This window comes from Eschrichtius robustus, chromosome 11, assembly GCF_028021215.1.
Source record: "Eschrichtius robustus isolate mEscRob2 chromosome 11, mEscRob2.pri, whole genome shotgun sequence".
Taxonomy (NCBI): Eukaryota; Metazoa; Chordata; class Mammalia; order Artiodactyla; family Eschrichtiidae; genus Eschrichtius; species Eschrichtius robustus.
In genome coordinates, this window is record NC_090834.1 from 49,135,254 (window position 1) to 49,162,225 (window position 26,972).

General features: G+C 42.7%; 1 protein-coding gene across 2 annotated transcripts in view; it reads left to right on the forward strand.

The window, feature by feature from the left end:
• Positions 1-26,972, forward strand: part of ME3 (malic enzyme 3) — a 327,654-nt gene that overhangs the window by 23,847 nt on the left and 276,835 nt on the right. For both annotated transcript variants that reach the window (XM_068556437.1, XM_068556438.1), the window contains exon 2: positions 6,573-6,873. In XM_068556437.1, coding sequence (XP_068412538.1) covers positions 6,573-6,873 — 301 coding nt within the window. The remainder of the gene's footprint in view (positions 1-6,572; positions 6,874-26,972) is intronic.

The following is a 26,972-nucleotide window of genomic DNA, read 5'->3' on the forward strand; positions in this document are numbered from 1 at the left end:
AGAGCAATGAGGACACAGGGAAGTTTGTTGATCACAGGTCTCTTTCCAGAGGGCTCTAGAAAAGGGTTTGGGAGGAAACTGAGGGGTGAAGGATTGGGTTGGATGATGAAAAATATGCAGCAGGAGTCTTGAACTTCTGTGAGCTCCTGAGATGACCTGAAGACACTTCTCCCTGTGAACCTCAGTGGGGCAGCAAGAGAGAGAGACATGAAGGCAACCCTCTTTTAGGTCAGCCTGGTATTATTAGGTACAGTTACCATCACCCAGTTCATCTCCCTGCCTCTGGGCATAGCTAAATATAGACTGTCCTACTTTTTAAAGTGCCCCAGGAGAAAGTAATTTTATAATTTCTCTCAGTAATTCATGCCTTGGTTTAATGCTCAATAACAAGTATACTACCTGACACACAGTAGGTGCCCAATCAATATTGTTTGAATTAATTGAATGAATTCACAGTATCAAGATTTTCCTTTTACATCTTTTAATTTACTCACGCTGTAGTGCTAGCCCATTGCACTACTTTGACACAATGGATCCACAATTAATGTCCCCATTTTATAATTTCCATTGTCACAGATAAACTGTTGTATGTCATCTGTTACTCAGATGTTGATTCTATTCAATATTATTTAGTTGTGTTGTATCTGTATCCCGGATCTCCTCAGCTAGGTTTAAATTCCCTCAGTATATATGGACAAGTTTGCTAATTCTCTTCTCCATAGTATCTACTCTAGTGGAGGCAGAGAGTCAATATTTAGTAGGTGCTTTTTGAAAAAATGAATACATTCTCTAATTAATTCTTGAAATAATAAATACTTATTTGAAAATTTGTGCATCTTCCTAGACAGCCACTGATATGTCCCGTGAACTAACACCTAACATAACATCCAGATTGCCTGGTACCAGTTGTAGCTGTGTCCCTTACTAGCTGTGTAACCCTGGACAAGATACTTAATATTTCTGTACCTCAGTGTCCTTGTCTGTAAAATGAAGACTGTTAACTTACCACATATTTGTTTTGATGAATAAGTTAATATGTGTAAAATGCTTAGAGTAATGCCTGGTACGTAGCATTTTCAGCACTCAGAAAAATGTTGTTATTGGGCTTCCCTGGTGGCACAGAGGTTAAGAATCCACCTGCCAATGCAGGGGACACGGGTTCGAGCCCTGGTCTGGGAAGATCACACATGCCGCGGAGCAACTAAGCCCGTGCGCCACAACTACTGAGCCTGCGCTCTGGAGCCCACGAGCCACACCTACTGAGCCGCGTGCCTAGAGCCCGTGCTCCGCAACAAGAGAAGACACTGCAGTGAGAGGCCTGCGCACCGCTACAAAGAGTAGCCCCTGCTCGCAGCAACCAGAGAAAGCCCGTGAGCAGCAACGAAGACCCAATGCAGCCAAAAATAAATAAATAAATAAATAAATGTTGTTATTGTTGTTATTACTAGGCATGTAGTTCATATACATGGAATACTTTAATAAATGATAAATAACTCAGGCTGGATCACCAATAAATATCAAATGGTCTATTTAATAGACTCTATTGTGGCTAAACACATAGGCATACCCTCTATAAATAAAATCTGATTAAATACTTCACTTTTCAGGTAATTAAAACAGGACCATATGAGTGAAATTAGCATAAAAAAAGCAATGCTCTCACTTTATGAAAAGGAGAAATGTGAAAAATACCTAGTAACCTAAGTTGAAGCATCCTGAAATAAGGTCAGGGATTGCTGAAAACTGAGGGAGTCCGTAGCATGAGGCTGAGGGCTTTGAGAAAATGTTTGTTATATAGAATTATGGAAACAGAAAATGCTGCATTAAGTCAAATTCTATAGATGAAGAAATAGCCAAAATAATGGAAAGCACCATTACACAGATTATTATTTGCTTCCGTTCACAAGGAAACCAGAGCCGAGGAGAATTAGGAGGTAATAAAAACACTTATAACTTTTGATGGAAAGCAGGCTGGGAGCCCTTAGCAAACAGCAACTCCGCAGAATCTGCAGAGCTAGATGCATGTTCCCAGGGGTATTAGAAGTGGGTATTTGCATTAATGTGTGTAAAGAAAAACTAAGATAGTTCTAGAGGTCAGAATCAGAAAGGTGATTTATATTCAAGGTGGAATGTAGCTCCTCTTTCATCAAGTAGTAAAATTAATGAAACAACTGTGAAATTTAGAAGGTAAACCCAGAGACCTTAAGGAAAAAACATAATAATCAACAAAATTCAATAAAGTTTCTTTTTCTTTTTTGAAAGAAAGTGTATCACACCAAAGAACTTGCTTTTAAAATACTACGTTCCTAAATAAGCAAAGGAAGACATTATTACGCATTTCATGTATCTGTTTTTACAGTATTAGGTAATCCATAAGCTACCTTTAGGAGCATTTCAATTTAAAAGTCCTTTGGTTTTCTGGGTGATGGGATTAAATGTGATGTTCAATTTCTTTCTTAACAGTTGTTGTATTATTTTTGAGACAAAAAAGTAAATAAAAATTCACTTATAAAAAGTCATGCTTGGACTTCCCTGGTGGCGCAGTGGTTAAGAATCCGGCTGCCAATGCAGGGGACACGGGTTTGAGCCCTGGTCCGGGAAGATCCCACATGCCGCGGAGCGACTAAGCCCGTGTGCCACAACTACTGAGCCTGTGCTCTAGAGCCCGCAAGCCACAACTCCTGAGCCCACGTGCCACAACTACTGAAGCCTGCGCGCCTAGAGCCCATGCTCTGCAACAAGAGAAGCCACCGCAATGAGAAGCCCGCGCACCACAATGAAGAGTAGCCCCTGCTCGCCGCAACTAGAGAAAGCCCGCGTGCAGCAATGAAGACCCAACGCAGCCAAAAATAAATAAATAAAAAATAAATTAAAGAAAAAAAAGTCATGCTGATTAAAAATTGACCAAAAGACCTTAAACAAAAGGGAACGTGAGCCAGTTTGCCTGTGTTGAGAGGGAAGGTGGGACCCAGAGACTTCAGGAGCCGGCGTCAGAATCTGTTTCCTTCCTCATCTGTGTGTGTGTTCTGGAGAAGTCAGAGTGACACAAATGTAATTTGCAGCTGACCCAGCACTGGGAGGTGTGGCACGTATAATCAAGACAGAGAAGCAACCGAAATCTGACTCAGAGGTGCTAGAAATACTGCCTTGCAGTAATTTTAGAAAAGAGAGAGCAAGCCTGAGACTACACAACATTGAGTTCGTCAGCATTGACTGGAACTAGATGTGGTGTGGTGGAAAGAACACTGGAAGTGTTTTTGCAGTCAGGGATCCTGAGCTTAAATCTAATTGTGTCTCTCAGGGACTGTGTGAACTCAAGCATTTCAACTCCCTGGGCTTTAATTTTCTCATCTTTAAAATGAGGATAATAAAACCTGCCTCTAAGTGTGGCTGTGAGCATGAGCTGCTTTTACAGGGCTGTAGGGATATCCGCTGTGATGACGCAAAAGTGGTATTTATGCAAAACATCATAAGTCAGTGGAAAGCGACACAAATTTAAAATCAGGCAGACCTGAATTCACCGAAAGTCAAATCATAGCTTTCCTTCTTTGCAGCTGTTGGACTTTGGGCAAGTTTGTTTCACTGAGACACCTATAAAAAGGTATATATCTATCTACCCCATAGTGTTCTTAGAAGAATTAAATTCAATAATTAATGTGCATAGGGCCTGACACAAAAAAGCTCCATGCATCTCTGATTTCTCCTTCTGCTGCCTCTTTTCTGCCTCTAGCCAGAGAAATGTCTCTGCTTTTGATGCCTCATGAAATTAAATTTGGTCCACCCTGATAATTCAGGATAATCTCCCCATTTCCTTCTCAGGTTCCAGGCATTAGGATGTGGACAGTTTTGGTGTGGGCATTCTCCCTAAAGCTATACTTTCATGTGCCAGGTACTTTGCTAAATGCTTTCCATGTATTATCTCATTGAATTACCTCAATAACTCTATGCAGTTTATTTCTGTCAGTCACTCTATAAGGAAACTGAGACTCACAGATGCTAATCAGCTTGCCCAATGTCACACAGTTAGGAAATATAAGAGGCGGAATTTGAATGTAGGTCCTCTGAGTTCAGAGCTCATACTCCTGTAGAGGACAAATGTCTAGAAGGAAAAGGCATCAAGTTGTAGGGCCTTGAGATGCATGGGCCTTTTTTGTGTGCAGCAATGCTCCACGTAATCATGTGAGGAGAAAATATGTAAAATATAAATTCTCTGTGGAAGATCAAGTGGTATTTGGAAAGCCTGGGTTACAAATACTTATGGGTAACAGAAGGCAGATTAAAATTTTAATGGGACATTGACTTGGTCTCAAGAAATTGTGTTCTTGGAAGGAATCCAGTGTGGTCTGTCAAGGCACAGTATAGAACTGTGACCATGGACTACATAAAAACACAAACAGTTATTAGGCTGGATTCTGGGAGGTCTCCAGAGGATGTGATGAAGCCTGAGGGTCAATCTTAGTTCAGTTAATATCTACACTAGTGATCTTGGAACATGGGATCTTCATCCTTTTTTAATGAAATTCACTGGAGATAACAAAATGGCTGGAGTTACAGTCACCAGAAAGAACAGAAGAAAAGTTGACAGGAAACATTTCCCATTAAACGTGGGTGGGGGGTGTGGGGGGAGGAAGAAAGGAATGCAAAACATAGATAGTCACTAAGATAAGGAGGTCTGGATGGAGCCACCATGATTTAAGAGGCCTACAATAGACAGAAAGGGGAGACAGGAAATTATATTGAAAGTGAAATATGGTAGCTGGCTTGGAAACTGTTTCCCAAATGTGCAAAATTCCAAATGTCACAAACTTCAGTGCTTTGGGGGCACAACTGGAGGGAGGCCCCTGGTCATGCACTGAGCTGGCTTCCTGGGTACCAGAGAGCTAGGAGTGGTTTGGGAGAAGCAGAGGCAGAGCAGGCTGGGAGAGGGTTGGGAGAACAGGTTAGAAAAGGGATGAATATGTGTCACAAAGAGCAGCTGTACTTCCTCTTAACTTGCCTGCCCACCCTCCCCTTCAGTTAAGTTATTCTGTGCTGGCCCAAAGGGCAGTGTTAAGTGGCCTCTGTGTTTCTCCCTGAAGAATCTCTCAGGGTCTCCCATATCTTCATGTAGTCATTGTATGTGTTAGGTTGGCTGGTAATTACTGGGTTACTTGATTCTCCTTCTCCAAACCGTGAGCGCCATAAGGTCACTTGATGAAAACACAGGATAGGAAACCATCCCAGAGATGGCTGTTAATCTTTTTGGGAGTCTTAAAATTTGATAAAAGCTATGGTTTTTTCTTCCTAGAAAAATGCACAATCAGGCAAACATTTGCATACAACTCCAGGGGCTTTATGAAGCCCCTGGGTCACTTTGGAACCCCCAGGGAATCTCCTGATCTATATCCTCAGGTTAAGAACCTCTGGTTATAGCAATGGCAAATGCTTGACTCCAGCTATAGTCTTTACCACCTCCCACTTCAGCCCTGGCCCCTCCCCCCCAGTGCCTTAGTGCATTGGTAAACATTGCTAATTGATCTCACATTCTCCTGCAGATCCTGGTTGTGGTTAGCTAAACATATTGTGGTAATCATTTCATGTGGTAATAAATGTGAATTAAACCATCATGCTGTACGCCTTAATCTTATACAGTGATGTATGTCAATTATTTCTCAATAACACTGGAAAAAAGAAAGCACTCTCTTAGAAATAAATGTATATTTATTCAATAGTCACAAGAAGTCAAGTGATTTTCCTAAAAGACGCTTCCACTCATTTTTATATTATTTTCCATTATATGTGAAATACATCACCTCTTCCTGACCAAAACAAACTACAAACCCCAAACCACCTCAACCTAGTACTCCCAATTTTCCACCAATTTTTCTGAATTGGCATCCGAGTTCAATCCTGGAAATGAGAAAAGAAGATAAGGAGAAAAGCTCATTGAAGTCTAAGAGGATTTTCGAGGTGGAAGGAGTGAGAAAAGGCTGAATAGGATGAGGATGGAGAAAAGGATTATTGGAATAGGCAATTAAATGTTTGGTGACCTAGGAGAGGGCAGTTTAAGGAGAGCTGTGGGGTTGGAGCCAGATCACAGTGGGTTAAGTTGATGGGTTTCTTTGACTGTATTCTAAAGAATACATTCAAATGTATTCTAACTGTATTTCCTTGAATGTTTTCTAAATAATCAGTCATATGCATAGGGATAGATGTACAAGGATGTTAACTATGGTCTTATTAAAATAGTACTGGTACAAATTGGAAACCATCTAAAGGCCAAATATTAACGAATTTGGTTAATTTGATTTTAATGCATCCATATGGTGGAATAATATTATATTAGTAAGGATTCTTTATTTTAAGTAACAGAAACCTGAATCAAACTAGTTCAAAGTTCAGGCAAAGAAAGGTAAGAGGAATTTATTGGCTCATGCAGTTGAAGAGCCCAGAAATTGCCTGGCCTTAGGCAGGTCTGGAACCAAATGCTCAGATGATGTCCTCTGATTTTAAGATCGATCTCTCTCTCCACTCCCCGCCCCACACCACCATGTTTCTCTCCTTTACTCTGGAATGGCTTCATTTTTACACAGGATCTCTCTTCATGATGAGAAGGATGGCCTCCTGTGGTTCCACCATTTCCAGAGCTCACCATCTCCACAAGAGAGAACCTTTCCTGGTCTCCGCATCCAGGCCAGGCCCCTCCCCCAAGAATCTTACCAACTCCATTTGCATCGCTTGCCCATCCTTCAACTGCTGTGCGCAAAGGCGTGGAGTACTGTGATTGGTCAGCCCGGAGCACATGTACCTTCCTTGACAAACCCACCAGAATCACGTGCTGTGGGGGAAAGGCGTCTTCCAAAAGGAAGGAAGATGGAATTGACCAGAAAAGAGGTACCATTATAATTGTGAACTTGTTTGTTTGTTTTTTTAATTAATAGACTTTTTTTTTTTTAAAGTATTTATTTATTTATTTATGGCTGTGTTGGGTCTTCGTTTCTGTGCGAGGGCTTTCTCTCGTTGTGGCAAGCGGGGGCCACTCTTCATCGCGGTGCGCGGGCCTCTCACTATCGCGGCCTCTCTTGTTGCGGAGCACAGGCTCCAGACGCGCAGGCTAAGTAATTGTGGCTCACGGGCCCAGCCGCTCTGCGGCACGCGGCATCTTCCCAGACCAGGGCTCGAACCCGTGTCCCCTGAATTGGCAGAAAGACTCTCAACCACTGCACCACCAGGGAAGCCCTGAACTTATTTTTTTAAAAAGACTGTGTAGATCTACCTTTATGGGCATGGAGGCTTTGGGTGATGGGGGAAGACTGAGGTTTCATCAGAGCTCTGCTGTTCCCTGTGCCGGGAATCCCCCCACCTATCACGCCAACCCTTCCCATGTTTCTGGGCTACTGACTACTTGGGGTGGGTAGAATAATGCCCCCCTTCCCCAAAGAAGTCTAAGCACTAATCCCTGGAGCCTGCGAATATGTTACCTTATATGGCAAAAAGGATTTAGCGGGTGTAATTAAGTTAAGAATCTTGAGAGAAAAGACGCTCCAAGTACACTGTGAAATAAGAAAAGCAAGTTACAGAGCACAACATAGAATATGATTTTATCTTTAAAATCTGTTTAACTTTACTTACATAGATGCATAGGAAAAAGTTTGGAAGATGTACTCCAGATAATAATAGAGTTATTTCCGAGGTGTTGTGATAGTAGATTTTTTTTTCCTTTTTGCTTCCATACAGTTTCTTACTATTCTGCCATGAACATAGATTACTTATGTAATTCAAAGCCATAAGAGGTGAAGGAGAGGAAGCAGCCATTAAAGAGAAAGGTGGGATGGTGTTTTGAATGAAGCACATAGGAAAAAAAAGTTGCTCGTTTATCCATTTATGTATGTATTTGTGTGGGGAACACTGGAGCCTCTTTTTAAGCTGAGGTGGTGGGCCTGGGGGAGCTGAAGAAGAAGATGCAGGAACCAGGAGAAGATCTGGGGGAGTCGGATCTCTAGGACTGGTGGGGGAGGAGTACCTCCTCAAGCCCAGGGCGCGGGTGTCCCTGAGCAGCCCGGAGGAGGGAGGAGAGGCTGGGAAGAAACATAGAGGTTTTTAATGGGAGAAGAAGGAAGTCAAGGACCTCAGTCTTCCAAGCAAAGAAGGAGCCGTGGGCAAGGGGGCTGGAGTGGGTTGCGGGGGCTTAAGAAAAATGGAAGCAGTTGGAAGAAAATGTGGTCTGAGGAACGTGATAGGAGTCAGCTAGCATCAGTGAGGCTTTCTGAGTGGCCTCAGAGCCACGGAGATTAGATAACAGGGTTCGTAGTCATGCTAAGCATAGCAGTGGCCTGACTTTTTCCTGTGACATGGAGCAACCTGGGAACAGAGAGCAAAGCCAGCAGAGAGAAAAGAGAGTGCTTGGCTGCATGGGAGGCTTTGGATTATGGGGTCCAGGGTTCCCCGTCGGACCTCAGGGACTCCCACTGAGCTTCCTAATTCAGTTAATTGATTAGGACTCTGCTGCACTGCTCTGCCCTGTGCACCTTGTGCCACCATGTGGTTGCCATGGATCTCTCAGGCCTCATAGAGATGAATCCAGGAGCTCCACTGAGAGTATCTGAGAGGCCAAAACAAAAACAAAAACCATAAGAGTGTGACAAAGGACATAGACAAATGGTGCCATTGAGCTGTTGGGAGCAAAGGAGGGGATGAGCTGAGGAGAGAAAGCGAGAGGGGACAGGCTAGTTTCCAAACCAGAGGTACAGTCCGGGTCACCTTTATAGGATGAGTAAGAGTGAGCCAGGCAAAGTAAGGGGGAAGGGCATCCCAGAACGGGGGAACTGCAGGAGCAAAGGCATGGAGGCCTGAGGCTGTGTGGTATGTACAGACAGACACATGCAAGTGAGTGTCTTTGCAGGGTCAAGTAGAACAGAGGGCCTGGTGGGAGATGGGGCTGGAGAGGTGGGCCAGGACCTCACCCAGAGGAAAAGAGGCCTCTGAAGGAGCTTGAGAGAACAGGATCAGAGAAATAAAGAGCAAAAGGAGAGAATACAGTCTCCTAAGTCAGGTTAGCCAGGAGGTTATTAGAAAAAAGAATGACTGACAGTGTTGGGTATCCTAAAGGTTCCCAATGAGACAATTTCAAAAATCTCACCAACAGACTTGGCAATTAGGAGGTCCCATGTGACTTTTGCCAAATAAGTTTTGATGGGGCAGTGAGAACTGAAGACAGACCACAGAGGACTGGAAGGTAAGGGAGAAAGTAAAAAGAGAATCTGAAAACTTTGGCTCAGTTAGAAAAGAAAAAAAAGATAAAAGCAAGAATGGATCAGAATTTCAAGAGAGACTATGTGTGTTTAAGGAAGGGAAAGATTCTAACATAGAGGCTGTCAGGTGAGGGACAGGTTTACATTTTAAGAAAGAAAAGATAAATTGCATGGAGCCCTCGAGATGGGAGGGGGTGGGTTTGGGTAGGAGGGGCAAGGAGAGCTGATCTTGTCTAATCGCCTCTATCGTCTTTATGAAGTATGCAGCATGGCGATCTGCTGAAAATGAGGAGTGAGGACAATGGTGGAGTTAGAAAGAGGAGGTCACATGAAAGGGCCGTTGGAGAGGAGCTCAGGACTTGTGTGGGCTGCAGAAAGTACATGAGGTCATGCATGGACGATGCACTGCTCAGGGCCTGGGTAGTAAAGGCCCTAAACAAATGGTGAAAATTATCCATGTTCGAGGTGAATCTTGAGGAACATATTCAGGGCCTAACTAATCTCAAAGGGACGAAGTCCTGGGTCGGGGCAGCGATGGGTCTGAAGGTCAAACACCTACAGTGCGGGGTGGGGGGGGGGAGGGGGAGGGTGGGAGGGTGGGGAAGGAGGGGAAGGGGGGACTGGAAGGCAGATGTCTAAAGCAAAGAGTTTCTTAGTAGTTTGTATATTGCTCTCCAGCATCTGGGTGTTGAGATTTGGAAAGAAGAGCTAGTTCTACAAAGTAAGGAGAAATCGAGAATTCGGAGGCCATGTTATAATTCCAGAGGCAGAACTAACTCTGCTATCAGAGTCTGAGCCTTTTGCTGCAGTGACTGCAAGTTAAGAAAGATTAAACTGATAAAGTGCAATCTGAGATGATGTGGTTCAAAATAGAAAAAATGATTCCATGACTGGGATTGGTTGGTTCAATCTATTTGTTATCTTTTCCCCATTTTCCTAAATAAATGTTTACTCAGTGTCCTAGTAGGTTCTCAAAGTCAACAGAAACAAAGTTTGGCATAGATTTTGTTGGCATGTCCCTGATTTTGTTGGTGTTGGCAGGTATGGGCAGCATGTGCAAGTATTGTTTTGCTTTGTTTGCTTGTGTAAACATGGTTGAGGTCAAGAGTACCTGCTCTTCTGTTGCACTAATGGGTTTTGATCCCAGCTACCCCTGACTAAACACCATCACATCACTCTCCAAGCCTCAGTTTTCTCATCTGTAAGATGTGGATAATATCAGTATCCATTTCCAAGGGTGATCAATAAATGTTTATCCTTACTATTATTGTTAGTCTGACTTGCCTTAACTCCTTTTTAATGCCCTCTCACCTGCTAAGCTGCTTCATTGGCCCATGAGCCACAATCAGGTGTGGTCCCAGAAGATAAGGCAGCCATGTTGTTTTTACAATATGACAAGTTACCTAGTTCTGTGAGATGACAAATAGAGCCATTCAGACACAATGCCTTTCGAAGAAAAGCAGGTATGTGGGTCTCAGTTAGTAGCATCAGTGTCATAGGAGGAAAAAGCCCAGCCCCTCCTGGGTTAGAGGTAAGGGAGGCCATGTGAAGCCAGATGAACCCAGCAAAAATCTCCCAAGTCCCAAGTCCAAACCAGGCTGCAGGATTACTCTCTCTACAGCGTTGGGAATCGGACTGTTCTAGGCAAGGGCTGAGTAAGAATATGGCTCGTGATATGGACCGCTCTCTAGGAGCAGATAGAAATAACTAACAATTATTTATTCATTCTTTTATTTACTCATTTATTTGTTTATTCAATCATTCACTTTTCAGCACTTACTGGGCATCCACTATGTGGCAGAAACTGCTTTCATGCTGAGGTACAGAGAGAAATCTAATATTCTTGAGGCCAAGCACATGACAGTTCTAAAGGCTGCTGGCCATTTTGAAAAATGTCTGTGTTCGAGACATTATGCTAAGGACTCAGCATATTTTATTTCAGTGCCCCTCGCCTCTTAGATCTTTACACATGCTGTTCCCTCCTCTCGTTCTGGACTAAATAGGTCTTCAGAACTCAGTTGAGCTGCCATTTTTTCCCCAAGAAATCTTCTTTGACTACCCCTACCCCCAAGTCAAGTTAGGTGTCCTTCTTAAGTGTTTCCCAAGCATCCTGGATGCCTCCAGTGGGCTTACCGTGCTATATAAATGAATCCTCTCTTTGTTGATCTATATCTACCTCTAGATTGGAAGATCCATGAGGGCAAAGATCTCATTTGTCTGGTCTACCACTGTATTCCACCAGGCCACACAGCACACAGAAATCTCTTGGTAAATATATTTAGAGTAAATACATGCTGATACTCACAGATGAAGTAAGCATTATTACCTTTGCTTTACAAATAAAGAAAGTGAATTCTGTTGTCAAATAATTTTCCCAAACTTAAAGAGCACTATATAGGTAGAGGTTGGAACTGAACAAATCCATAGTGTTAAATTCCAGCTGGGTACCGCTAGAAGGTTCTGAGGCTGCAGTCTGCCCTCTTTGAATATTGGAGTCTTAGGAAAAGTAAGAGAAAAGTTAAAAACATCCCCAAACTCAGACTTTTCCCCTAAAGAATCAGAAAATTTGTTTTAATTGAATAGGGACTAACTTTTTAAAAAGTATCAGTGTTATTTAATGCTATATCTTTAAGCCACTTAAAAATCATCTCACATACTACCCTTTGTGTATCTCACATGCTGATCTAAGGCAGTAGATTTTACTCCCTACTCTGGGAGCCCTGGGTTCTTCTGGGGTGGAGAGTGACTGTGTCAATATGGGGAAGTAGCTAAGCAGGTAGGGCTCTGAGGCTGCACACGTAAGTTAGAGCAGCTCTGCTCTTATTCAGGGCTGTGGACCATTTCATTTTTTAAAGGGTTACACCGCTAGAAAAGAAATATCTTGAAAACCACCAGCCTACTCACTAATAGTGTCCACTTACTTACTGTACACCTACTATGGGCCAGTTCTTTACATACTTTAAACCAGCGGTCCCCAACCTTTTTGGCACCAGGGACCGGTTTCGTGGAAGACAATTTTTCCATGGACGGGGGGTCTTGGGGGAGATGGTTCAGGCGGTAATGCCAGCGATGGGGAGCGATGGGGAGCGATGGGGAGCGATGGGGGACGATGGGCAGCGGCAGATGAAGCTTCACTTGCTCACCCGCCACTCACCTCCTGCTGTGCGGCCCGGTTCCTAACAGGGGGTTGGGGACCCCTGCTTTCACCTTCCCTCTACAAAGTAGCTGTTGTGAATGGATGAGGCAGTTGACACTCTGAGAGATTCAGGAACCTATCCAATGTCTTCTGGCTGATAAGTGGCAGAACTGTCATTCCAACCTAGTCTATCTGCTCTTTGTTTTTGTATCCTGCTTTAGAATCCTTTCCATTCAACACATTATTTATTGAGATTCTACTACTCTGTAAGCACTTGTTAGGTTCTGGGGTTAGAAACTCAGTCTATTGGAAGTGAAAAGCATGTGAATAAATATCTACACAAAGCGTTTTGGATGCTATTCTCCAATGAGACGTGGAGTGAAGAGTGGTCAGTTCTACCTGGTGGAGTGAGAGAGTGGTCATTTAGGTTTCTTAAAGGTGGTAATGCTGCAGGGTCAGTGACAAGTAGGAGTGCTGGAGAGATGACATTGGAGAGTTGGGGAGGCCAGATTTTAATGGGCTTTGTGTGTCATCCATACAAAGACTTAGAGCCCTGTGGTCTGGGACTTGCATCATTTAATTGATTTATAGTCCCCTACTACTTAGTTGTTTTGAAAATTGCAGTCTTAGCTAAAAAAATCTCTGTGGAAGAGATTTGTTGCCATTTTAGAAGGAAAATGGAAAGACAGCTGAAGAAAGAAAGTTATTTGGAGGAGTAGCCCCTCTCCCACCAAGGAGTATGGACTTTAGATATTGGGGATCAGTGAAGGATTACAATGCTAATTTATCACACTGTGGCTCTGAAGTCACCTAGGGCCTCCTTGACCTACAAGATCCAGCTAAACTCGCCTCACAACTCCAATTTCACAGCCTGTCTCTCGCAGCACTTGTTCCCCGAGGACTTATTCTCTCATGGCCCATTTGTCTCTAGATTTTGTCTTCCTCCAACCCTGTGTTGCACCAAGGATGACCCCAACCAGACACGAAAGTCAATATCCAAAAGAATTCACTCACACCAAAGCACAAATGAGCATTGTAGATTTTACTAAAGATTTCTAAGGGGAGTTAGAGGAAGAATTTACAGCAGTCACACCAAAGTCCACTTTTAGACATTCTTGTTCTCTCCAAATTCCTCCTTCATGCAGTAACCAGCCCAAGGCACCTTTCCTCATTTCCTGGATTACCTGTTGAAACTTCAAATTCTTCTATTACTGAAAAGTGCATCTGTTACCCCAGCCCAGGAACAGACCTGGACTCAGATCCAGGGATTAAGATAAATTTCAAGCCCCAAGTATTTATAAAAGCTTTTCCACCCCATATCCCACAGCCTTCAGGCCAAAATACAGTGTTCTTCATAAGAGAAATCCTGGTGCATAATTTTTCCTATCTGGTTATAAAAGGATTAAGATAACAGTAGACTCTTTGATCCAAAAGTGTAAAGCTATACCATTGTTTGTACTGGGCAATCTCCCTTGAATAATGAATCATCCCGTCAATCCTGGGGGGAAAAATATGTGTCAGAACCAAGCTTAGATAGGTAGGGGGAGAGAATCTCTTTTGATCTTGTCAATGGAAAGAGTCGAGATGTTTAAGAGAAGATCCTAGGTGGTGGCCATCAATACGGCATCACCCATGGGCAACAGGTGGGAGCTCTGAAGTGAGGACTTAGGCAAAGGCTCTGGGAAGTGATGTCAGCCCTTTGGATAGCTAGCTCATTGCCATTCATGGAACCTGTGTGAAATGAGAAGAGGTAAAATCCCTGAGACCTATCCAGTTCAAGTGGAATCAGAGCCTGTGCTTTGGAAGTTGCATCATTTAAATGATTTATACTCTCTGTTTTCCCCATTTGCTCTTCCCTAACATTCAGCTGTTTTTGAATGTTCCAGTCTTAGCTGAAGAATCTGTGAAAGTGACTCATTGCCATTTTAAGGGGAAAATAGAAAGATGTTTGAAGAAAGATAGAAAGATGTTGGGAGAGCAGCACCTTTCCTGCCCAGGAAGGTGGGGAGCCATTGAAGAATGGAGGCAGAGGGCTTCCCTGGTGGTGCAGTGGTTAAGAATCTGCCTGCCAATGCAGGGGACACGGGTTCGAGCCCTGGTCCGGGAAGATCCCACATGCCGCGGAGCAACAAACCCTGTGTGCCACAAGTACTGAGCCTGTGCTCTAGAGCCCGCGAGCCACAACTACTGAGCCCGCGTGCTACAACTACTGAAGCCCACGCGCCTAGAGCCTGTGCTCTGCAACAAGAGAAGCCACGACAATAAGCCGCGCACTGCAACGAAGAGTAGCCCTCGCTCGCCGCAGCTAGAGAAAGCCCGCGCACAGCAACGAAGACCCAACACAGCCAAAAATAAAAACAAATAATTAAAAAATAAAAAGAATGGAGGCAGCAAGCAAACTGAGAAAATCCAAAGAGGAAGAGAATGCTCGGAACCCAGAGGGACAGAAGAAGAGTTTCTAGGTCCAACTCCCATCCTCCACCTGGAGATTCTCCTTCCAGGCTAAATTTTGGAGGATTTGAGTTTTATTTTATTGGGAGAATGTGACAGTAAATTTCTTTATCAAAATATGGTTGCTACAGCTGGGCCAAGCTCCCTCCTATTTCTGACCCATAGTAAAGATAGGCCTTCATGTCAGTGAAGTTCTGGAAACTTGTGTGCCCAACACTCACCTTCAACCCCAGCCATATACCTGCTGCCTCAAGGTCTGCCTGAGGATGGGGATGGGAGAAGAATGTTGAGATGCATCCTCTAGCTCAGAGGTTTCAAAATAATTTTTTCTAGCATTGGAATTCTGTCCTGAGAAAAATTTTACTTTCAACCCCAAAATAGAAAACATTAAATTAGATTGCTCTGGTTGAATTGCAACAGGGGGTCGGGATCCCATCCCTTATGCTGCTGCCCCCTTCCCCAACTCATGCCAATACTCCAAGTTTCCTCCTGGGAACTCCAGAGATTGAAGGAGTTCAGTATGAGGGCCACCCCTCTAGATAGTCATCTTCAAAGCCCTTGCCTCATGAGTCTGGCAATTGCATGTGGATAAAAGTTCATCTCAGTCCATTTGAGCATTCCCACTTTTCCCTGGAAACACTTGTATGTGCTATAGGGGAGGTACAGAGTGCATTTGATCCGTGAGGTTATGTATCTGTGCTGGCATCTGCTGAGGTGTCCAACAGCTCTTTGGGTTGTCAATCACCTATCCACACAGGTTGCCTTTGAATCATTCTTCATTCACACCTGAAAGCTTGTTTTGAGTCTGTGGCAGTCTTGGCCTCTCAGGAATGATTCTACAACTCCAGTGCCACAGAAGGACACAGGAAACTGAGTCTTTCTACAGCCTACACATAACAGGCAATCATTTCTTCTCAAACACCTTTCAAGATTTCTGGGCACGAGTTTTCTTTACTTGTGAAGCCAACGAGCATCCTATTGGGGTATTTGGGGCTTCAGAACAGAACACCCAACAGAGAATAACTTAAAACATAAGACTATATGTTACTTACCATAACAAGAAGTCTGGAAGTGACAGGGAGTAAAAGGATTGATTATTTCAGCAACGTAACAAAGTAATCAAGGACCCAGGTACTTTCCACTTCTCCCTGTGTCATCCTCAGCATGTGGACGGCCATCCTCAGGCTTGTTCCATGGTTGGAGGTGACTGTCACTGTCTCAGACATCACCTCCTCACACAACTGTTCCAAAGGCAGGAAAAAGCCTGCTATATCTTTATTTATTTTTTAAATTGGAAAGTGTAACAGACAAAACAGATTGTCAAATAAGGAGATGATTTTATTCAAGCTATTGCAATAGGGAGAATGTTCATGAATGAGAAAGTTCTCTAAGAAAGGGAAGGGGGCCTGGGATTTTAATAAAGGCAGGTCAACAAGCGGGTCATCCACAGTCTTACAAGAGTCACAAAGAAGGATAGAGATGGGTCTTCTTTTAGTACATGGGAGAGCATTGCTGGTAGCTGTTTCTTGGAACACAAAAGAGAGGAGGGATTTCAGAGAACAAAGGTGTAGGGGAATTTCTTAGCCAGCTCTGCTTTCTGAGAGCACAGGGCTCAGGTAAAGTTCAACATTGTCAGTCTGCCCTTTTGTTCAAAATGAATGAATATCACTTGTCACTGAACAACTCAGAGGTAATTTATAAACCCCTGAATGGAGTGAAGCAGGGTCTGAGAAATAGTCTCTTGAGGACGTTTTGTTGCCTCTATTCCTGCAAAACCAGTTCAACCATCTGCAGAGAAGTGGTGGCAAAGGTTGGTTATTTTAGAGTCCTGGAGATCAGGCATCTTAAAAGAAGTATGCTTAAAATGAAAAAAGGGAAACAGTAACATAAAAGGTTGTATTAAAGTAAAGAACCAGGAGTTGAACTCTAAGGGTAACCAGTCCAGTGGATTCCAACAGGCCAGTGGAGGAAAACATCCAGTTATGCAGCACAGCTCCTTGAGTTTCTTGAAGCTCTTGAGCTAGGATGTCAATGCTCTTGGTTGTGTTGTTGTCCATAGTCAAGGTTACCCCTCATATAAGGGCATGCGTGACCCAAGTATTTCATCGGCCTTACTTAGTAATCCAGACAGTGGCTTGTCCAGAGAGAATTCGGGCTCATGCATGGTCTGCTGCAATGGTGAGTCCTTCGAGCTTTATATCAAGCCATAGAGCTTCAGCTTCCAGGCCTTCTTCAGGTCCTGGGGAAAATGGCCAGCTGCAAGGCAACCGAGAGTCCCAGGAAGGATACGGACAGTCAGGCTATAGTTCTCAGTAATGCCACCAGGCAGAAGCCAGATAAATTGGAAAAGTTAGTTTGGAAGGTTGTAGCCAGATATTGAAGGAATCTGGAAGACTGAAAAATTGGGGAAAATTGACAATTTGGGCAAGGTAACAGGATCTGGTTCAGTTTGCAGGTTAGGTACCAAAACTGGTTTCTCTAAGCGGAAGAAGGAAGTCAATTAATCTCTACCTGACAAGACAGAGTTTGCATATTCATCATCTACAATTTATAGAGAGGTGTAAAATAGCTCAAAGACAATGAAAATCTCATAAATAAACCCAACAAATGTAGCCAGCTCTGACCGCAATTAAATCCCCTTTCAGGAACCTTCTACAATTTTCTATATCTGTTGCACACCCTTTATTACAACTTCTCAAAGTGGTAAAAACAGAAACATTCATTAACAGACCCAAATATGTACATATACCCTCTCCATAGCATATAAAAATAGGAAGCAAAAGTATACAATCTTAAATTATACTTAGTGACACTTTTTCAGTATTGTATCTTATTAGAAATGATCTTAGTATCTAATGAATATCTATTAATTAACTCAGTTTAGTATCAGTCCAAGGTTTTAAGTTACCTAAAGATCTTGGAAATTATCTTCAGGCTGATGTAATTTCAATTACTCTTGAAATAAAGTTTGTCAGAATAATGATACGATATGGTTAAACAAAAATTTAAATTTTAAAAAATTCTGTATATTTAGTAGAAGTAATGCTAACCTGCTCTATCAGTAACTCTGGATAAGCTTAGGAAGAAGATATTTATGTAAAGTAAAAAATGTATGTTTGTATCATGCTTAACTTTAGCTCAGAGAAAACAGGGCTATTTTATTAAACTGAAATTATTGACCTAGTCTTGTTTGCCAAAGATTCACCTACATCTTGAGAACTTGAATTTTTAAAAAATTCTGAGTTTGTTTCTATAAGAATACCTTTTCTTTTCCACATTGAAAGTATTTCAGGCTCACTTTCCTTTATTCCTGAGAATTTTAGGAATATTCAGTTTATATATGAGCTTTTTTGTCTCTAAGCCAGTCAGAACACAATGAGCTCCTTTAAGATATTTTATAATATAATTTGGGAATACCACCCAGAGATGGGAAAATACTACACAATCAGATAATGAGAGGTTTTCTGAGGCCTTTCTGAATTACAGACATATAAACATACAGAGAGAGAGAGCCACTTACAACTTCAATTCTAAATTTCAGCCATAGGTTAAACGTGGTCCTCCTTTTTATTCTAAGTCTTCTTTCCCATAATGCACTTTGAAATCCTCCCCTTCCTCAAAGCTCATTCTAAATGCACCTCTCCCTTGAAGCCTTACCTTAACCCTCAGGAGGGTGGAATTTCTTCCACAGCCATTGCTCCTCTCTGATCACTTGAATCAATCAACCTGAAAATGCAGTTATTTATGTATATTCCTCATCTTCTCTTTAAATCCAAACTCAGGGATGGCAGAGACTAGATTATCTTTCTTTCAACAAGCATTTATTTTACACCTACTGTGTTTCAGGCACTGTACTAGATACCTTTTAGACAACAAGTGACAAAAAGGTGGGATCTCTGCTTTCATGGGGCTTCCAGTTTGGAATTTGATATACTTTTGTATTCTCTTTTTGTATTCTTTGCAGCATTTGCAGTGGTTTGTTGAATAAATTAATAAATGAATATCTTCAGGCTTAGATTCACCCTGATACTGAAAGGGAAGAAAAAAGAATTTTTTTTTGAGGACCTATTGTGTACCCTGAGCTCTTAGGCACTTTGAACAAATTATCTACTTTAATCCTACTAACATCCAGAGTCTGAGTTGAGTGCTTTATATACATATTTCTAATCTTTACAGCAGCCTTGTAAGGTGGATGATTTTACAAAGGAAAAAACTGAGGCTTAGTGAGGTTATCCCACTTGCCCTGAGTCATGATGCTAGTAGGTGTCAGCATATGGATTTGAACCCAGGTCTGTCTGACTCCAAAGCCACGAGTCAGACTGCTGAGTATAGTTAAACTGCCTTGGAGAAAACTTAGGTCATATATCCCAGAGAACAAGTCACAGGTAAGTCTTGACTTAGGGAGCCTGTGCACCTCGGGCACTGAATGGCAGGCTGGACCACACCAGTGACTTGAAGGCCCTTTCAGCCCTCCAAGTGAGAGCCAAGGTCAGCAAGTGGTGGCATGCTTTGTGCAGGTGGGGCTGAGGTTCCCAAGGGGCAGAGGGCTCTGTCACCTGGATTTGCACTCAGCCAGGCAGTCAGGAGTCAGGGGCTACCCGGGAACAAGAGCTGTTCATGCCTGAAACCCACTCCTCCCACTGAGGCCAAAAGTCACATTCCTTGTTTTAAGATCAGTACTCGGAGCCGGACCTTTCACGGAAGAGATGCTGTATGTGAATGAGCTCAGTGATAACCAGTACCAAACGCATTTTAACCCCTTAGGTTTGCAACAAGTGACTACAGTCAGTCTAACCCATGTAATGTTGGGAAGGAGGGGAATAAGGGTTGCTGCCTTGACTTGAGGGATGCAGCAGCTCCCTCACCTCCTGCAGAAAACCAGGAGCAGTAGCAAGAGCAGAGAGCTTTTAGGACACATTTACTGTGTGTTAGGGGCTTTACAGACATAATCACATTTATGTACCACAGTTGCCTTATGAGGTGGGCACGGTTATTTTCCTTGTCAAATTACCAGCGAGGAAACAGGCACAGAGAGATTTAAGTCTCTTGACCTATATCACAAAAAGTCACTGGAAGCAGCAGGATTTGAAACCAGATTGTTTGAGTCCAAAGACGGTGCCTTTAACCACTACATGATATGGCACCTCCAGGCAAAAATACCACAGAGGATTATTATGATAACGGCCACCCATGAATCATACTTCATGTGTCCACACCACTTTGCAACTTGTCATTGTTGCCTCTCTCATCAAGAGGTGGAATCTATTGCTCCACCCTTTTTTAAAGTTTTCTTTTTAAATCTGGGCTAATCCTGTGACTTGCTTTGATCAATAATTATGGCTGAAGTGATCCAGAGCCTAGACCTCAGGAGGCTTTGCAGCTTACACTCTTACCACTCTTACCCTCTTGGAATTTTGAGACTGCCATGTTAGGAGAAAGTCCAGGCTATCTTCCTGGAGCATGAGATGTCGTGTGGAGCAGAACGAAGGCTCCCCAGCCCACAGCCAGCCCAGTTGGCAGTTGAGTAAACCCTTTTGGATGTTCCAGTTTCAGCTGGCTACCCCTGCCTGCAGCTGCACCTGTGAGCCCAGGTGAAACCAGTAGGACCTCCCAGTCAATCCACCGAATCAGAAATAAGAAACCATTGTTTTAAGCCACTAGATTTTGAGGTGATTTATAATGTAGCAATATGTAACTGAAATAGGTAGGTTTTAAATTCATTGTCTATCTTGGACTCCCTGCTTTTTGGCAATCTAGGGTTACATGATAGGGAATGATGGGAAATTTGAGCTAGAGGAATGGCAGACAGCATCTAATTAAACCCTTTTATTTATTTATTTTTTATGTTATCATTATTTATAAATTACAAACAAGGCATATTGATCATCACTTGAATATGTTGTTTTTTGACATTTTATGTAATCTGTGAATTATATAGTCAGCCGTTGATAATGTCTGAAAAAAGTGTTTCTTTTTTTAAAAAAAATTTTATTTATTTATTTATTTATTTTTTGGGTTGTGTTGGGTCTTTGTTTCTGTGCGAGGGCTTTCTCTAGTTGCGGCGAGTGGGGGCCACTCTTCATCGCGGTGCGCGGGCCTCTCACCTTCACGGCCTCTCTTGTTGCGGAGCACAGGCTCCAGACGCGCAGGCTCAGTAATTGTGGCTCACGGGTCCAGTCGCTCCGCGGCATGTGGGCTCTTCCCAGACCAGGGCTCGAACCCGTGTCCCCTGCATTGGCAGGCAGATTCTCAACCACTGCGCCAACAGGGAAGCCCCAACAGAGTTTCTTTAATTAAAGTTTTCAGATGAATTTTCTTGCATTTTGCTATGGCCTTGCTGCTTTTGTCCTGTGTCTTTTTTTTTTAATTAATTAATTAAAGATCTTTATTGTAGTATAATTGCTTTACAATGGTGTGTTAGTTTCTGCTTTATAACAAAGTGAATCAGCTATGCATATATATATATATATATATATATATCCCCATCTCTCCTCCCTCTTGCGTCTCCCTCTCACCCTCCCTTTCCCACCCCTCTAGGTGGTCACAAAGCACCAAGCTGATCTCCCTGTGCTATTCATTCGACTGCTTCCCACTAGCTATCTATTTTATATTAGGTAGTGTATATATGTCCACGCCACTCTCTCACTTCATCCCAACTTACCCTTCCCCCTTCCCATGTCCTCAAGTCCAGTCTCTACTTCTGCATCTTTATTCCTGTCCTGCCCCTAGGTTCAACCCTTTTATTTTATAGAGGAAGAAACTGAGACCCAGAGAGGAGAAGTGACTTGTCCCAAATCACAGTTTTTACAGCCTGAGTCAAGACTAAACCTGTCTTCAGAGCCCCACGTCTAGAATTCTCTTTGCTACACGGCACTGCCCAACTACACTGCAGTAAGAGAGTGTAAAAGCTATTTCTGACTAATTTCAAGGATAAACACTAAAACCTGTTTATAGTACATAGCCTTAAATTTATAGTCTTCAATTGTTGTGACATCCATGCAAAGAGATCCATATGCCAAGTACCCATAAAATGCCAGGAAGGAAGCAATTACTGGAAACAAGACAGTGAATTGTCATAACTGAGTACATATATTGTCTCTGGTGGATCTGTGCATTTACGGATGTGCCAGCTCCGAGGTAGACCAGTTGTTCTCACCTTGGCTGCACCTTGGAATCTTCTGAGGAGTTTTAAAGACCATCTGAGGTTGGCCCGGGCATCAAGAGTTTTAAAATTGGCCCAGGGTGAATCTAGTGAGCAGCTGGGGCTGAGAACCCCTGCTCTGGACCGTGAATTCCTGGAGGGGCAGAATTTTTATCTTTGCACCCCTCTGGAGTGCCATGCCAGAGAACAATTGTTGATTGAAACTGGGGACACATGGCTGAAAGTACTTACAGAGAGCAGCTATGGCAGAGTGGAAATTACATGGGCTTTGACGTCAAAAATATGTCTTTGCCCCTCAATTTTGCTATTTAGTAGCTGTGTAACCTTGGATACAACAGGATGTCTGAGCCATCTATAAAACGGATATAAAGATGATACTGACTTCCCAGGGATGTTATGAAATTCAGCTGAGATTATTTAGCTTTAAACACTCCTTGATAACAATAAAGACCTTGTTAAGTATTGTTATTTCTATTCAGAAAGGAAATAGAGAAGCTTTTTTTTTTAAATGGCAAAAGCAATGAAAGATGATCATAAGAATTTAAGCAATATGGAGAGTTATTTTAAAAAATCAAGTACAAATTACCTATAATTCCTCCATAAGTACACTTAAGCATTTTGTTATTTCTCCTTCCACATGTTTTTCTTGTTGTCTCTATGTGTGCCTGCACACATTCAAACACATGCACAAAAACATGATTGAAAAAATACAGGACTGTATTATGTCCATTTTCCTTGTTAATAACTTGAGTTCTTCATATCCATGAATAGCAGTTGTGATGTTTTTCTAACCTAGGGATTTGAAAACAATTGAAGGAGGTAATATGGCTATGATGAAATGGAAACAAGAGCAAAGCCAGCGTAAATTTGCAGAAAAATTACACATTTGGGGTGCCTAATGATTGCTGAAAATTATTTGCAAGGTTCCATTGTGGCTTACCCATTTTCTCCCCTGAAAAGACTGATGTTTCCCACAAAAGCTTGGGAATTGACATAGATGGTCCTTACCCAAGAGCCTTAGTCACAGCCCCCAAATCCTTTTGGCCAGCAACCTTTATTTACACATGGCTTCAAAGGTAGTGAGGAAGGGAATGGAAGGAAGAACAAAAGTGCTTATTCAAGTAACTATTAATTTGAGGAAAGCAAGTTTCATACCCGAGCCAACCTAGAGTTGATTCAAAAGTCAACAGTTTAAAGAGCCAGAGCAAACACACAGGTCAAATCTCTGAGGGTGATACTGTCTGGCAAGGGATCCAGCTTTGGGAAGGACATGAAGACGACTGAACCCTTTCTGGCTCAAGCCTCCTTTTTTTCTGGACATAATTCCTCACAGCATCAGAGCCTCCATGCGCCTGTTGGCTGGGGGTCTTGCGCATAAGGAGGCTGTGTTTACAGAATCAATGAGGAACAGAGGAAGGGTGGCTGTAAGTCTAAACAAGAGGCCCCTTTTAAGGATGCTCCCAGCACGGGCATGAGTGTGAGTGTGGCGTCATCAAAATAAGGCCTTCGCCAGAGTGATGTCTTGTTCTGCCCAGGAACCACTGCTCAGAACAGCCTTGGAATTTTTCTTTGCAAACTTTCTTTAGAGGCCCACAAGGAAAATCTATTTCATTTTTTTATAGTACCTTCTGATTTTTTTTTTTTTTGGTATGTGGACTTGTTTAGAATAAAAAGAACTACATTTGGAGTTGGAGAAACCTGTGTTATTAATTCCAGTTAATCTACTTACTAGCTGTGTGTCCTTGGATAAGTCACATATCCTCTATATTTCTTGATTTCCTTATCCATAAAGAGGGAAGCATGATCCTTACCTATCTCCCATCATTTATAACATGGGAAATTACCATGATGCAGTGGTAGCCTCTAAGGTCACTACCAGGCAAACTGGTACACCCTACCAGAGGTCATGGAACAGAAAGGCTCACTAACTAAATTAGGATGTCGAATCATGTGGATTATAAAATCAATGTAAAACACATAGTGGAAGCAAGAGGAAAGAGATGAGCACTCTGAGGTAGGGTGTGATCAGGGTGGAAGGACACACCGAATCCTGGGGTAGGCAGTGTTCATTTGCCCTGTCTCTTTCTCTGACACATCAGCCTTCCCCGCTGGTGGTTTGGTTACAGGACCAGAGTTGAGATTTGAGCTAAGGGGCTCGCAAACGGAAAGTGCCCTGGCCAAGAACACACACTTAAACTATTGGAGAGATAGGACAAGTACACCAGGCTAATAGCTGTAGCTTGCAGCTCACCTGCTAAGCAGCCATGAGTTTCAGCCATGAGCTTGCAGAGGACACATGAGCCAGAATGGGTGTCAATCAGTGTGTGACTGAATTATGGTCTCACGAATATTGATTGCTCATGTATATGTAGTACACCCAGAATATTAGTTCCTCATAGGACTCATGCAGATTTATATATCACTTATATTCCCTTAAATGTAGTGTATAAGTACCTCATGAATATTTAGTGCCTCATAAGTATTAGATATCTCTTGATCCTTCCATCCCTTTCTATCTATGTTAAATATACAAATGCCATATTTTCTAACATGTTTTATGAATTTCACTTATCTCATTTTTTTTTCTCTGTTGCAGAATTGAGTATTTTCAAACCAAACAACAAATACACATTACAACATTCTGTCAGAAGTCTCAAGTGAGAAAACACCTTGTAAGATGTAAAGTCCTACATAATTTTAAGGGATTATTATTATTCCTGTTATTTTGATTATGGCCATTTATAAAAATCAAATCTATCTTCAAAGTGTAAAGAGGAAGCAGTTTAACCCAATGACTAAGAGCTGTGAACTCTGCTAATAACTGGCTTTGCTCGTCTTTGGGAAATTGTATAACCTCCCTGAGACTGTTTTCTCATCTGTAAAATGGGAATAACAATAGCAACTTCATAAGCCTCTTGTGAAAATCAAATGAGATAATGTGTGGAAAGCACTTAGGAAATTGCTTGACCCACAAGAATGATGATACCTAACTTTGATTGAATGCTGACTCTATGCCAAGCACTCACGGACTATATGATTATATAAGTATGATTATCATGCCCATTTTACAGATGAGGATTTTTTTAAAATAAATTTACTTATTTTTTTAAAAAAATTATTTATTTATTTATTTATTTATTTATTTATTTATGGCTGTGTTGGGTCTTCGTTTCTGTGCGAGGGCTTTCTCTAGTTGTGGCAAGTGGGGGCCACTCTTCATCGCGGTGCACAGGCCTCTCATTATCGCGGCCTCTCTTGTTGCGGAGCACAGGCTCCAGACGCGCAGGCTCAGTAATTGTGGCTCATGGGCCCAGTTGCTCCCTGGCATGTGGGATCTTCCCAGACCAGGGCTCGAACCCGTGTCCCCTGCATTGGCAGGCAGACTCTCAACCACTGCGCCACCAGGGAAGCCCCTATTTATTTTTTATTTATTTATTTTTGTCTGTGTTGGGTCTTCCTTGCTGCGCGCGGGCTTCCTCTAGTTGCGGGGAGCGGGGACTACTCTTTGTTGCGGCGCGCGGGCTTCTCATTGCGGTGGCTTTTCTTGTTGCGGAGCATGGGCTCTAGGCTGGCGGGCTTCAGTAGTTGTGGCACGCGGGCTCGGTAGTCGTGGCTCGTGGGCTTAGTTGCTCCACAGCATGTGGGATCTTCCAAGACCAGGGATTGAACCCGTGTCCCCTGCATTGGCAGGCAGATTCTTAAGCACTGTGCGACCAGGGCAGTCCCACAGATGAGGATTTTTAAGACAAAACCAGAATTCAAATCCAGGCAATCTGACTACAAGCCCACACTCTTTACCATTTTGCAACACTAACTCTTAACGCAGCAAGTATTCAATACATGTCTCGTCAACATATTAGTAAGATTGTCCACTAGAGCAGATACTCAGTATCACGTGCCACTGGTGATGATATTTTGAATTGACTCTCTCAATGGCAATTCTACCTTCCATCTAGTTAGAGAAGTTGGAAAACTATACATGTCATTTTCTAGAATACTTTGCAGCTGGGGTTATAAATGTAAATTGTGCTTTGCGATCAGATGCATTTGTGAATAACGTGGAAGGCAGAAAGAAGTGAGGGGAAGCCACCCTCCTGCTGCTAAGGCTGCTGGCAAACAAGGTGTGGTGGACAGACTCTCAGGTGGCCCTGTGATCCCTCCTCCTGGCATTCACACCCTTGTGTAATCCTCTTCCCTGCAGTGTGGGTGGTGGGACCTGTAACTTGCTTCCAACCAATAGGATGTGGCAAGGTGATGGGATTACATGTACATGATTATGTTGTATGAGATTGTAGCATCCATCTTGCTAGGAGATGCTCTCTCTCTTACTGGCTTTGAAGAAGCTAGTGGCCATGTGGTAAGGGGTTGAGGATGCCCTCTGCCTAATACTAATTGGTGAGAAACTGAGGCCCTGCAAAAAACTGAATGCCGTCAACAATCATGTGAGCTTGGAAGCAGTTCCTTCCCCAGGCAGGACTCAGATGAGACTGTAGCCCCAGTTGACATCATGATGGCAGCTTCATGAGACACTGAGTCAGAGGATCCATGTAAGCTATGCCTGGGTTCCTGACCTACAGTAACTATGATATAATAAATGTGTGTTGTTTTCAGCCCCTAGGTTTGTGGTAAAATTGTCATGCAGCAATAGAAAACTAACACATGAGGTTACAAATCCTGGAGATGATTTGGCCATTGTGGCAGCACATGTGATGGCAGCAGCCTCCTGACGTGAGCATGGCAGCTATGGTGGATGGATGCCCTTGAACTCAGTAGTCCAGTGCTGGGTTCTTGACATCCACTCTTCCAGCCTTTTTGGCAATTTTATTTCCCTAATTCCTTGCGTTAAGTCACTTTCTTTTTGAATTACCCAAAATGATTTCTATTTTCTGTACAGAATCTTAGTTCATATCATCACCCCGCTTCAAAATCATGGCCTAACTATCCCAATATTTAATTCTTTCATCACCCAAAAAACATTTTAGGGGAGAACGGA